This window comes from Lasioglossum baleicum, chromosome 12, assembly GCF_051020765.1.
Source record: "Lasioglossum baleicum chromosome 12, iyLasBale1, whole genome shotgun sequence".
In the NCBI taxonomy this organism is placed as follows: Eukaryota; Metazoa; Arthropoda; class Insecta; order Hymenoptera; family Halictidae; genus Lasioglossum; species Lasioglossum baleicum.
The window spans coordinates 12,159,965-12,173,095 of record NC_134940.1 but is presented as its reverse complement, the minus strand read 5'-3'; the positions used below and the strand labels follow the sequence as shown (position 1 = coordinate 12,173,095).

General features: G+C 45.3%; 1 protein-coding gene across 10 annotated transcripts in view; it reads left to right on the top strand.

Annotated features, from left to right (window-relative positions):
• The window catches only part of Mglur (metabotropic Glutamate Receptor), a 59,572-nt gene that overhangs the window by 26,402 nt on the left and 20,039 nt on the right, over positions 1 to 13,131 (top strand). For 9 of the 10 annotated variants that reach the window (XM_076435961.1, XM_076435965.1, XM_076435971.1 and 6 more), the window contains 2 exons: positions 2,572 to 4,674; positions 4,884 to 5,674. In XM_076435961.1, coding sequence (XP_076292076.1) covers positions 4,127 to 4,674; positions 4,884 to 5,674 — 1,339 coding nt within the window. In that variant the 5' untranslated portion in view covers positions 2,572 to 4,126. Of the gene's footprint in view, positions 1 to 629; positions 2,389 to 2,571; positions 4,675 to 4,883; positions 5,675 to 13,131 lie in introns of those variants that run through there. The other variant, XM_076435970.1, reaches the window with a different exon arrangement.

The window sequence follows — 13,131 nt, the reverse complement described above, 5'->3', positions numbered from 1 at the left end:
CGATTACAATGAGTCCACTGTACAATTTGCATTGTAGTTGCCCGTTTAATAACGATAGAATAGCACCTCTATTATCCGAACTGATCAGTTGAACATGATCGGAATTCTTTCAATTAGAAACTCGTTACCGATTTGTAACTTGCAGTGATAATGTAACACAAACACAACGAGGTTCCACTAAATCATTAATTAAGTAAGCAAATGTAATGCAAATTATGCCATGTTGGGCCTCATTGTAACAAGAAAATTGTCAGGAATCGGCTGGGGAGAACTTCTGCAGACAGACAACTGAATACAAAAAGAAATTAACAACGCAAAAGTCCAGACATCCACAGCGCCGCATAGAGTTCGCGCGTAGAGCCGACGAAATCCGTCAACCGCGGAGTTTCCCAACTGACCCAACGGAACGGGACGTTGAAGAGGGTTTGGTGATGGTCCATCCTGCTCCATAAATTCGCGAGAGGTTCTGTTCGCGGGATAATTCGCGACAGAGCGAGACAATGGTGGTGAAAGGGGAGTGCGTTGGCTGGCGATCTTAGGAAAAGAGGGTGAGAGGGAGAGAGGGGGAAAAAGTCGGAGGGTCCTCGAATTTAAAGCCGGCTGCCGGAGCCACGGTTGTTAGAGTTCCGTGAAATTAAGTCCGCTTAACGAGTACGAGTCGGGAAATTTAACGAGCCCGCGAAGGAGAGCATAGAATTTCGCAGCCGTTTTGACGGTGACGGCGCGCGTGTGCCTTCTCTTCCGCCGCCTCTCCTATTTTTTCCTCTTCTTTCTCTCCTACTTCATCGTTCGTCTTCCTTTCGTCCCTCTGTACGTTCGCTGTCGCGGCTTTTCAGAAAAGAGTAAGAGTGAAATCGTCCTAAATAGCGGTCGACTCGGTCACGTCGAGTTAAATCGAATGAAACCGTGGCTCGACGGGCAAAAAAATATCTGGCTGCTCGACGGCGAAGATAAAGAGAGGGAGCTCGACTTTCCAACCCCTTTTCGTCGTTCTGCCCGTTTACCGCGCGTTTACGCCTACTTTACCCCCCTTACGCACGCGTTTGTTAGCACCGATATGCATTCGAACCAGCCGGAACGGAAACGACGCGGCTGCCATTTTGGTGCACGAGATCCGGGATTTCGATGTTCATCGGCCGTACGAATTAACTAGTGGACCCACCTTTCCGGAATTTGTTTGTTTGTTCAACGATGAAAATTAAGTGCTTGTCGAGAGATTGTCTTTTTTTTTTAACGTTCACTCGCATGTTTTACTTGAACTACACGCCATTTTGAAACGAATTGGTTCTATCAGATGTTTTTGCAAATATCATCCTTTAATTTTTCCAGTCTTTTGTTATCGTTGTTTGCAGTTAACCACGCCTCGATACGCATCGCAACAAATTGAAACATTCGCGATTCCACTTAAATAATTTAAATTAATTTCGAGGACCACACACACACACACGAATTCCAGCGAAATTCTGCAGCTACAGTCTCGAACGTATAATTTACTTTTAGTCGATCGAGTACTTTAGCCGGAACGTGTCCAATCGAAGAAATTAATCGACCGTGATCGAAGTGCGACGATGCACGGAAAAATGTTTCGTTTAACGGAGAAAGAGCCCGGAATGGCTGTCGACATCAGCGAAAGAATAAATATCATTATTCATCGATGAGAACGTCGAGAAAGTCAATCGTGCAGCGAGAATCGACGGACGTTGCACGGTAATTTCCTGTGCACACGTCGTGCACATTTTGACAGTTTATCAAGACGTGTTATTCTGGCTCAGTATTTCAAATAATTGTAAAAACGAGATCTGAAAATACTACCTCTAAAACTTCTATGAGAAATATGCATTTTTTCCGAATTTTTGGAGAAAAATCTTGAAGAAGTACACATCAATAATCATTACACGACCCAATTTCACAGTTTGCAGTTAAAAATTTGGAAAAAATCCACAGTCGGTTTAGCCATTACGTAGAATCTTCCTAAATTTTGTTTCTAATTTTTCCTCAAGCAGAACAGAAGAATTAATTCGTTAAAACCGTGCTCACCCTGTGCAACTACCCTTGTGATACGCGTACCGACTTGAAACTTGCCGCAGAGGGTTTTCTTTGGGAGTTCTATCGAATGGTATGATGGAAGATCAGTTTGGTTTCGGGGCACATTTGAACACCTTATCCGGCTGCACTTGAAAGCAAGACCCATCGATAGCAGCATCGAAACATCTCGGGAAAAAGCAGCTTCCCTTCCTTTCGGGCGATTTGCACCTGGCAGCCGCGAAGTAGTCCACGGGCCGGAAGTTATCGCGTCGTAAGACTCGGAAAATACGGTTCTGGAGTCCGTCGGAGGCCTTGCGCTCGCCGGAAACGCCAACGGCGCCGGAAATCGTCGGGATCGCGACGGTGCGTTACGCGGAATCGTCGGAGGAGCGTTTTTCCGGGTCGCCCGGCCGGGAAATAGCATGCTTCCGGTCGTCGTGACGGCTACGACCCTTCTCCCTCGATCGATAAAATGCTCCAGTAATCTCGCCCCAGTATCCTCCGCATCCCGACGCATTAATACCGCGATTGCTGCCGGACCCGCAGGTGGAGACTGAGAGGGATCGACCGGGAGAGCTGAGGATCAACGGAACACACCGCCTGGGAAACTGCCCTGAGACGTCTGCCAGCTTGGGGGTCTTCGGATGCTGGCTGCTGAGAAACTGTGACAGTAAATGAGCAGAACGGACTGATCCTCGAGGAAGACGGTGGACTTCGTAGACTTTTTAATGTGATCTCGCGGAGTATAGTGCGATTATCATGGTCACTGAAGTCGTTTAAAATAGATCTGAGGAGAGGATACAAGCCTGTGCTAGAGGTCTTGTGAAGTTATATCGAGGAGTGTGCTGGTCTGAAATGGGCCTGTGCAACACTAGATAGGTGTACCAAAGCATAGAAGAGTCTCGGAAGAGCCTAATCACGGCCTGTGTGAAGTTTTTATAGGTATACCGAAGCCTAGCACAGTCTCGGAGAGCCTAATACTGGCCTTTGTGAAGTTCTCTGCAATAGGGCCGTCTCGGAAGGCTCGTTGTAAAGCTAGATAGGTGTACCGAAGTATAGAAGAATCTCAAGTGAGCCTAATTGCGGTCCGTGTCAAGTTGTCTAGGTATACCGAAGCCTAGGACTGCGTCAGAGGTCCATTGCGAAGCCAGATATGTATACGAAAGCCTAGAACAGTCCCAGAGGGCCTGAAGCTAGTCTATGTGAAGCTAGCTACTACCAAAGCCTAAGGAAATCCCGAAAGGGCACACTTCTGTCCTTTTTGGAGATAGTTAGGTGTACTCAAAAAGAGTCGCAAAGAAGTTTCAAATGGGCCTAATCCACTAGCCAACGTACGAGACATTTTTTCTACAGCGACGAATCCTATGACCCTTTCTAGCCAGCCTCCCGTAGCAGATAGGCCCGGCGCAGACGCCGTGTTCCACAGTCGACCGATCGACTTTAAAGAGACTCGATTTTACCAAGAGAAGTGTTCTACCATGGATGAAGAAGCGTCACTGCTGCCAACAGTCGATTGATCGACTTTAAAGAAAGATCTCTTTGAGAAAACTTGAGGAACTGCCTGGAAGCTGGGAAAGTGATACGTGGGAGACACCTTTCCAAGCCGAGGGACTTTGAAGAAACCTAATTTCGAGATACCGAGGGTAGAGAAAAATCCGAGAAAGAATACTGTAACTTGATTCGAAGTAGCTATTAAACTTCGATACCAGTCGAACGATCGATTTTAAAGAAAGATACAAGTTCCGGGGAACAGGGAGTCGAGGGAATTATTGAATTCGCGTTGGGAGACTAGATCTGGCGAAGACAGTGTGCGTGGAGAAGTCTTGCAGCTGGGTGCACGATAATTCTGACCTGGTTTGAGCTAGCGGGATAGTAGGAGACCTGGTGGAGCTTGGAGACCTAGTTGGAGACCTGGTCTAGGTTGGAAACCTGGTTGGAAGTGTAGTCGAAGATCTGGACTGATTGACAACCTAGTTGAAGACCTGCTGTTGACGTCCGAGAGCCTCCTCAACTCCACAGCCTCCTAGATCCAAAGAAGGGAGGCTCCGGGTCCAAATAAAATGCATGAAGCCTGGTGAGTCGAAGAACTCCATCGATTAAAATGAACCACCCTCTCAGTCGGCTGCTGGTCCTGCTGTTGTCGCTCCAGCAGCTTCCTCTGGTGACGCAGTCGAAGAATCACAGCGAACGCGAGGCTGTGCTGATGCCCGGGGACATCGTGCTAGGTGGTCTATTCCCGGTGCATGAGAAGGGCAGCTCCTCTTGCGGGCGCAATGTCTATAACCGTGGCGTGCAGCGTCTCGAGGCAATGCTTTTCGCCATCGACCAGATCAACAACAACGACAGGATCCTCCCAGGCATTACCCTCGGCGTCCACATACTGGACACCTGCGGTAGAGACACCTACGCTCTTAATCAGAGTCTACATTTCGTTAGGGCGTCACTGTCCAACGTGGATATCAGCGTCCTCGAGTGTGCTGATCGATCGATACCCAAGATCATCAAGACGGCTTCGGCTGGGCCTATCTTCGGGGTGATCGGAGGGTCTTACAGCTCGGTATCCCTGCAGGTGGCCAATCTGCTCAGGCTGTTCCATATTCCGCAGATCTCGCCTGCTTCCACTGCTGAAGCACTCAGCGACAAGACCAGGTACCTTAGCTGTTTGTTAACACTTTGTCTACCCGCGATTAATTCCTAATTTTCAGAAGCCTATTTCGATCCTTCAGCAATTTCAATTATGAACCTACAATTCACTCCAAGTATCCGAGTTCTCGTCGAGTCACAGATGCCCACAGCAATGATTTTAGATCGTCTAGTTCCCAAGTATGTTAACAAATCCTCTCCGTCGTTGTCCCCAGATTCGACTTCTTCGCCAGAACGGTTCCCCCGGACACGTTCCAGTCAATCGCCCTGGTGGACGTGGTGAAGAGCGCAAACTGGTCCTACGTGTCCACAGTCCATTCTGAAGGTAGCTACGGGGAGTACGGCATAGAGGTGTTCACCCGCGAGGCAAAGGAGCGCAACGTGTGCATAGCAGAATCCCTGAAGGTTCCTGGAGCAGCTGACGATCTCGCGTTCGACGACATTATTCAGCGTCTGAGCAAGAAATCGAATGCCAGAGCGGTGGTGTTGTTTACCAGAGCCGAGGACGCTCGAGGGATCCTGGAGGCAGTCAGACGAGCGAATCTGAGCCAGCCTTTCCAGTGGCTCGCCAGCGACGGTTGGGGTCGTCAAGGTAAACTGGTAGAGGGCCTAGAAGACGAGGCTGAAGGAGCCATCACCGTCGAGCTGCAGTCGAAAAACATACCAGGCTTCGACGAGTACATGGCATCGTTGACGCCAGAGACCAACAGAAGGAATCCATGGTTCAGCGAGTACTGGGAGGAAGTCTTCGGCTGCGTGCTGAAGAAACCTTGGCAGGCTGTTCAAAATGGCACCGTGTGTTCCCCTCAACGACTCAACGCCGCCTCAGGCTATGAACAAGAGTCCAAGGTGCAGTTTGTCGTGGACGCTGTCTACGCGTTCGCACACGCGTTGCACAACCTGCAAAAGGACCATTGCGCGAAGGGCACGGGTCTGTGCCCCAACATGGCTGCCTACGACCGTGGAGCCTTCTATAGGAACTATCTCCTCAACGTGTCCTTCACCGGTAAGTTGACTTTATCTGCAGATTCTCTTGTGGTCTTGTCCGTTGTTGTTGCTGAATAGCTAAAAAGTTAGCCCAAGAAGATTTCAGCCATTCATTATTGAAGTCAGCGCAAGCCTCGACACGTTTAGCATCCTCAAAAACTCGAAAAACCCAGAAACTTTCCATCGTTCGCATCAAAATTCTAGCCACCGTTGAGCTACCTGGCGTCGTTCACAGGTGAACCATTAAAAGAGAGGAGCGTTTACGATAGAGGAGGCTGTGAAAGGCGGAGGATTCAATATTTCAGGGGATGAATAGGGTGGTTTAGTGGACGTATTCCCGGGGCGTATACGGTGTACTTTTCTTTTTCGGTGGCGCAATAAACGGGCGCGACCCGTTATCGCGCGCGGCCGATAATATCGCGTGGCTGGGGGTTGCCGGGGGTGGTAAACGCCGATGGAACGTAGACGTTCACACAGAGGATCGACGAACCGCGGCCGATATGAAATTTTACACGCACCTGGGATGCCTTCGGGGCTGCGCTTTGATCGCACGGGTAATTCGCGGGTAACCGGGTTTCGGGTGCCGTTTCAGATATCCTCCCTTCATCTCTCCATCCCCCTCTACCACACTCCGTCTCCCTACCCAGCTCTCTATCTATCTCTCTGTCTAGCTATCCAGCCTCTCGTTCGCAGTTTACCGTCGAGATGAATTTCTGACGAGATAGAGAGCGGCTGCTTGAGTTTTCAGGCTCCACCGATGCGATGCAGATTTTTGCGAATAATAAACAGCACGGTAATGGCGCCGAGAGAGGATCAGAAACAGAGAGGACTTGGCAGCGTGCTCTCCGACGAAGAAGTTATTCGAACCCGTGCGTTTGAAACTCCGACTGTACGAGCCGCCTTCTTTTCAGTTTGCACGGGGGATCAAAAGCATTCCCGAACGCCGGGGGTTGAGGGCACACTACGCGATCTCTTTCGGAGTTCGACGGTTCAGAGATGCTTGGCTGTCGGCCGGGCGCATGCTCGAGATTTCCGCGATTGAAGTTTTTCGGGCAATGGGCTCTCGCAGATTGTCTTCCGCCAAAGAATGTGGGAGTGGACGAGTTGTTTTGATAGGATCGCTTTATGAAATCTACCCCCTGGATGGAAATAACGATTTGTTTTTCCTGGCCCGCTGTTGTTTCAGCTATAAAACCTCGGAAAAAAATGTTGAGCACTCAAAATGAGAGGAGTTTGCAGAATGTGTTGATTGTATCATGATGCTTGGAGAATCTACCCCTCGAAATGAAAAGATTTCGAGGATCCCTTCATAAATTGAATTAGAAGAGGACACTCTGGATAAGAAATGATACGTTTCTGCAGCCCCTATCCCTAAACGCAAGACGACTCGTTCTTGTAAAACTTATCCCGTAAACCTGAAGATAGTACGTTCTCATAGCACCATCCCCTTGAACCAGATAGAAATACGTTCCTGCAGAGCATATCTCCTAAATCAAAAGATGATAAGCTTTTATGAGCCCCAACCACCTACACCAGAAAATGATACGTTCTCGTAAAGCTCACCCCCCTAAACCAGAAAATAATACGTTCTTGTAGAACTGCTCCTCTAAATCAGAAAATGATACGTTTTTGTAGAGGATATCCCCTGATACTTTTTCGTGAGACCGCCCCCTAACCCAGACAATAATACGGTGTTCCGGAGCCATCCCCTTGAATCAGAAAATATGTCTGTCTGTTTTAGAACCAATCTCTTACGTTAGATAGTACGTTTCTCTGGAACCTCTTTTTTATACTCAAACACTCTGTAATTGAAACCTACACCTGAAATAAAAAATATGTTTCTACGATTTCTTCCATCATTTAAAAGTTATACTATTATTATTATATATTTTTAATATTACAATTATTATTATTATATTATTTTAAACATTAACATTAAAAGACAAATACATTTTTACAACCCCTGCTCGTTAAATCAAAGGAAGCTACATTTTCACGCGAACAATCATCGGATAGCAAAAATCCCACGTTTTCAAAGCGAATCCCCGAAACCAAAGAAGCCATAGAACCATCCCCTAAACGGAACAACGAGATAGTAATCCGCAGAATCGGGGAAACGAAACGGCTGGTTTGTTCGAGACCTGAGGGGTGGGGGAACGCGAAACGTGGATAAAAAATTAGGCGAAGTCCCGTGTTCGGGAGAAACGGCGAGCCTCGGGAAACACACGGAGGGTGGTTTTTGTCCTGTTGCTGGGAGCGCGGGCAAAGACAGACCCATTAAAAAGGGTTGAGGGAAAATTCGTCCGAGGCCAGAGCGAGGCACCGTGACTCTGATGTGCAAGCTCGATGCTAGAAAGGGAAGGGACAGGGACAAAGGGTGGCGAGGGGGTTGGTAGGGTTGAAGAGTGGGAAAAGCGCGAAAGGGAGAAAAAAATGTGGAGCGGGGGTGTATCGCAGAGGGATCGTGCTGTATCGATCCTAAATGTGCAGTCCTATGCCATTGTTTTTTTCCAACGATTTGCAAGGGCGACATGATGGGCTGAAACTGCGAGCCCTTTTTGAAACGTCAACGAACCTAAATACCGTGAAAAATAGTCCGAATTTTCCGTAGAACTCGTTTATTGCAGGTCTTTACAGAATCTATTTGTGGCCATAGGATGACTGGGTTGGAATTTTAGCAACAGAAGTTTCGTTAAAATCATAAATATTTCGCTTTTTAGTTAGCCAGTCGTTTTCAAAAATGTGTTAACCGGTTCTTTATAACCGGTAACACACACAAAAAGGAAGAATATAAAATTTTTTCGTTTTGAGCTCCATTTTCGAGAAATTATTTTGAAAACAGCAGAAGCGGCGATCCAGCGTGTCATTTAATAGCCCTCTCGTTCGTCTGTCATTCGAAATTAATTATCTCAGTAATGAATACTCGAACGGGAAAACTGTATTCTTCATTTTCGATGCGGTTTCCCTGTAGAATCGTATGCATTTCGTTTCGTCGAGTTATCGGTCACGGGACAGCCCGTGCATTAGTTTCCCAGGATGATTGTCTGTTTCCATTTCCTCGTTGTCGAAGCGCGTTGTATCGACGTCCAAAGTTAATTATCTCGGTAACAAAGGCTCGCATGAAAAAACACTATAACTCATTTTCGACGCGATCTTTCCGGTAGAATCGAGGGTGCGTCGTCCCGCAGAGGCGCGATTCGCGGGACAGCCGGCGTATTAGTTTCCCCGGATGATTGTCTGCTTTCATTTCGTCAGTGTCCAAACGCGTTCTGCTAATTTTCAAAGTCAATTATCTCAGTAACAAAGCCACGTACGAGAAAACACTATGGTTCATTTTCGACGGGGTTTTTCCAGTAGAATCGAGGCCGCGTCGTCCCGCGGAGGCGCGATTCGCGGGACAGCCGGCGTATTTGTTTCCCCGGTTGATTGTTTGATTCACTTCGGTCGCAGCCGAGGCGCGTTTCGATCGAGCTATCTCGAATCGAATCGGCGTCGGCCGTGTATCCGTTATCGATTCCGTTCGGCGCGGCGAGAGCATCGTCGCGTCGCGGCCCGTTTCCACGAAATGACCAGGAAATAATGGCCCGGTTTCGGTGACTTCGCTCGCCGGTTTAGATCGATCCGGCCGCGAGGCTTTTACGAGCCCGCCACGGATCAGGCGGAGATTACGGCGCGATCGTAAAAACGATCCGGGAACTATTTTCTTTGGACGAGGGGGTGCGCGCGGGGAGGGTGACGTGTGACTGGACGACACATTCGGGGATGTTCCGGGGATCGAACGATCCGGCGGGATTTAGAGAATCGATCGGTGACTTTGATTTCTTGCGCGCGATTCGTCCGACGACGTAAATAACCCTCGACTGCGGGGGTTGGTTCTCACGGAGGACTATGCGAACGTGTTCTGGGTCGAATAAATAAACTGTTGGGTCGCCTCTGAATGGCTGGACCGTTGAGGAACTTCTGGAAAATGTAAATTATTGCAGAAGAGCGGCAATGGGGGATGGGAAGCAAAAAATGAGGGTGTGAAGGGTTGCTGTAAGAACGTGTAGAATTTATGGATTATTATATATTTTAGACAATTCTCTGAAAATGGTGAATAAATAAAATGGAGATAAGGGTTGAAAGAACGAAAATGAGAATTAAAAGTTGATATTAATTGCGTGAGGGCTTGTTAGGAAGACTTTGTAGATTACGTAAATTGTTATACACTCTGTTGGTCACCTCTGAATCACTGAATCGTAGGCAATTCGCTGAACACAATTAAATAAACGGATAAAAAAGAAAACAGAGGATTAAAGGGCAAAAGCAGGGATTAAAAACGAAAGATAAATGTGCGAATGGTTGTTAGTAAGACTATTTAGCATGCATGCGTTATTGTACACTCTGTGGATCATCACTGAATTATAGACAATTCGCTGAACATAATTAGATGAACAGGCATAACGGAAAATGGGGGATGAAAGAACAAAAACGCAGGAATTGGAAATGTAAAGTAAGAGTGGTTGCAACAATACTGGGTTGAACAAATGAATTGTTACGAATCACCGGACAATAGTAAATTCTCTGGAAAAGCCTAACTAGATAGAAAAGAATAAAAATGCTGGATGAATGGCCTACTGCAAGTATTGAAAATGAAAAACAAATGTATAGAAGGCAACACCGCGTCAGCAAGATTCTCATAAATCAATGAATCAGCAGGCAAGAATGGAAACAAGGAATGAAAGAGCACAACAGCAAGAATCAAAAACGTAAAAGAAACGTATAGAAAGATTATTATTAAGCCTGTTGTACAACTTGAACGGTAAACCAACAAAACCCAGACGTTGATAATAATTACAGGGCGAAAGCTCCGTGGAAAGTTCCATTTTCATGGACTGTTTTAATAAGCCCGGGATCCAAAGAAAATTCGTTTCACCGTTAAGCTGTAACTACGTGGATGCTTTCCACTGCGTTTTTCGCATTCATGTGCGCGCACGTAAACGCACGAAATCTGGTTATTACATTTTCAATTCGTTTCGGAATAATAACGCCGGCCGTTCGAATTTTTAAAGATCAATTAGATACCGAATAAAACCGTGATTATATTGCGGATTTTATTTTCAATTTATCGGACCCATCGAAACACGTTTTTTTATTTCACCCCCGTTTCTCGCAATCGAGAACAGTTTTAATTCATGCAGTGAAGCGCGGTATCATTTTTCATTCATTATGCAGCTCGAGGAACGGCTTTGCACAAAAACATTCTTCGGATAAAGATGGCGGGAGACATATATGCTGGATTTGATCAAGGTTCGTTCGCTTCGCCCGAAACACGCCAGCAAAATGGCGGAGAAGCGCGTCGTCCGCTAATTGCGCTCGCTTTATTGAAAAAGTCGCGCGAACTGGATTTTTCTTTCAGCGCGCGGCCATCGTATTTTTATAATTATCGACTGGAAACGTGTTCTTAGCACTCGAACGCCGAGCCGAGTTTTTTAATCTCGGCTCGAAGTTTCGCTCTCGTTGTCCCTTTTTTTTCACCTCGGATCTCCATCGCGATCGGAAACAAAGTTACGCGGAGGGAAAATCCAGGCTATATTCCCGCGGCTGACGGTGACACGATCAGATACCGTGGTTTATTACCGACGCATTTCTGTTTGCAACGAAGGAAGGTAATAGTCATCGTGTGTCGCTGATTGCACACCGTTATCGCGCAGAAAAACCACCGTGTATAATTGCGAGTCCGCGAACTTTCTTTCAACTCGCAATTTCGAAATTGGCAAGACATTTCTTAATGTTAATTCGCTAATGTACTGACTATCGACTCGAAACAGATGGCCTAATAGAACAGCCATAAATTGTGTCGCAATTTTCGTTCCATTATCATTCCGTTCGCAAATATTTGTTTAATTGGATCACGTCGGCTTCGAGGTGTCGTCGTGACAAATGTCATAAATCGTTGCCAGACTTCATGCATTTATTACAGTTTCACTGGTCTGGCTATTTTTATTCCAGGCATTTCAGATGTTTTTTTATTATTATTACCACGCTTATATTAACTTGCCGTGTTGTATGCGTCAAATCTTGTAGTCTAATTTTAAACCTCTTCCCATAGTCCAATCTTGCTGAAATTGTGTATACACACTTGCTTCCGATGACAATAAAAGTAGAAAATAAAATATATGAAAAAAAAACTTTTTAAAAACCACGCTTATATTAAAAAGCACTAAAAAGGAGTATATAATTTTTTTCCTGGTTCTCCATAAAATATCCAGTTAAATGATTAATAATATTTTTCCCAAGAATTTTAAGCAATTAGTTCAAAATTTCTTCCGTTATAAAATTAGTGGCAGAATAGATAAAATTATTTAATATGAATTTAAATATAAAATCATGACATTAGTGACTATAAAAATAAAAGCGTGAAGCGCTAAACTATATTGACGTAATCTTCGTGGCCGCTCCACGCTTTTATTTATAGTCATTAATGTCACGATTTTATTTAAATTTATATCAGATTTTTCTATCTATTCCGACACTAATTTTATAACAGAAGAATCATTTAACTGGATTCGGTATATTATGGAGAACCAGGAAAAAAATTATTTTCTCCTTTTTAGTGCATTTTTATATAAGAGTGCTTTTTAAAATGTTCTTTTTATATATTTTTAAATATACAAGTTAAGAATAGGAATGAATGACTGAATTGTAAATACTTTTAATAATCCATTTAAGAGCTTGTAAAATTTACCATCGATATTTGCTTCCATAGTAATGCACGTTTTTAATTCAACTCCTTTCAAGAAACACTGAAAAGTTTAGTAGCCAGCAAAGGGCTGATGCATTCAATAGCTCGTAGACTGAAACATGAAAGTCGTCAAAAACATTATGTATGTATACATACATTCCCTGCTGCACGCCAGATATTCAATTATAACTTAATACGCACAAAGACTTGACACAGAATTTTTTCAGCACATTTGAAACGCAAACTCGATTTCCTCGATATCAGAAAAATGTCGCTTGCGTTCCTTTGGCTTCGACTGTCTCGAATAAAAAGATACTGCTGGAATTGTAATAAATGCATTAAAATGAGACTGCCAATAAAACCGATTTTTCCTTGGTTTCTCAAATATTCGCATAATTTGATCATTCTTGTCCAGTAGATTTAATGAATGCGATTTGCAATATTTTTCGAAAAGTCGGAGAACGAAATTGTTTAAAAATGCGCAGAAACCAGACAGGTTCGAGTGCATTTTCCGAATAGACGAGTTGTGATTCCCGTGTTTAATTGGATCATAATGCGCAGAAATGCAAATTGCATCGCGCTGACGTTTACAACGGGATAAGTTGCATCGGATCGGTATTATTAGACTACGCGCGGCATTTGTGCGCTTGCAACGGATGCAACTGACGCGGTGCACAATGCAGCAAGAACTTCGCTGCGGTTCGCCGAGCAAACCCTACTTTCTTCGCCGTGCAATGAAAGTAATTAGGGTA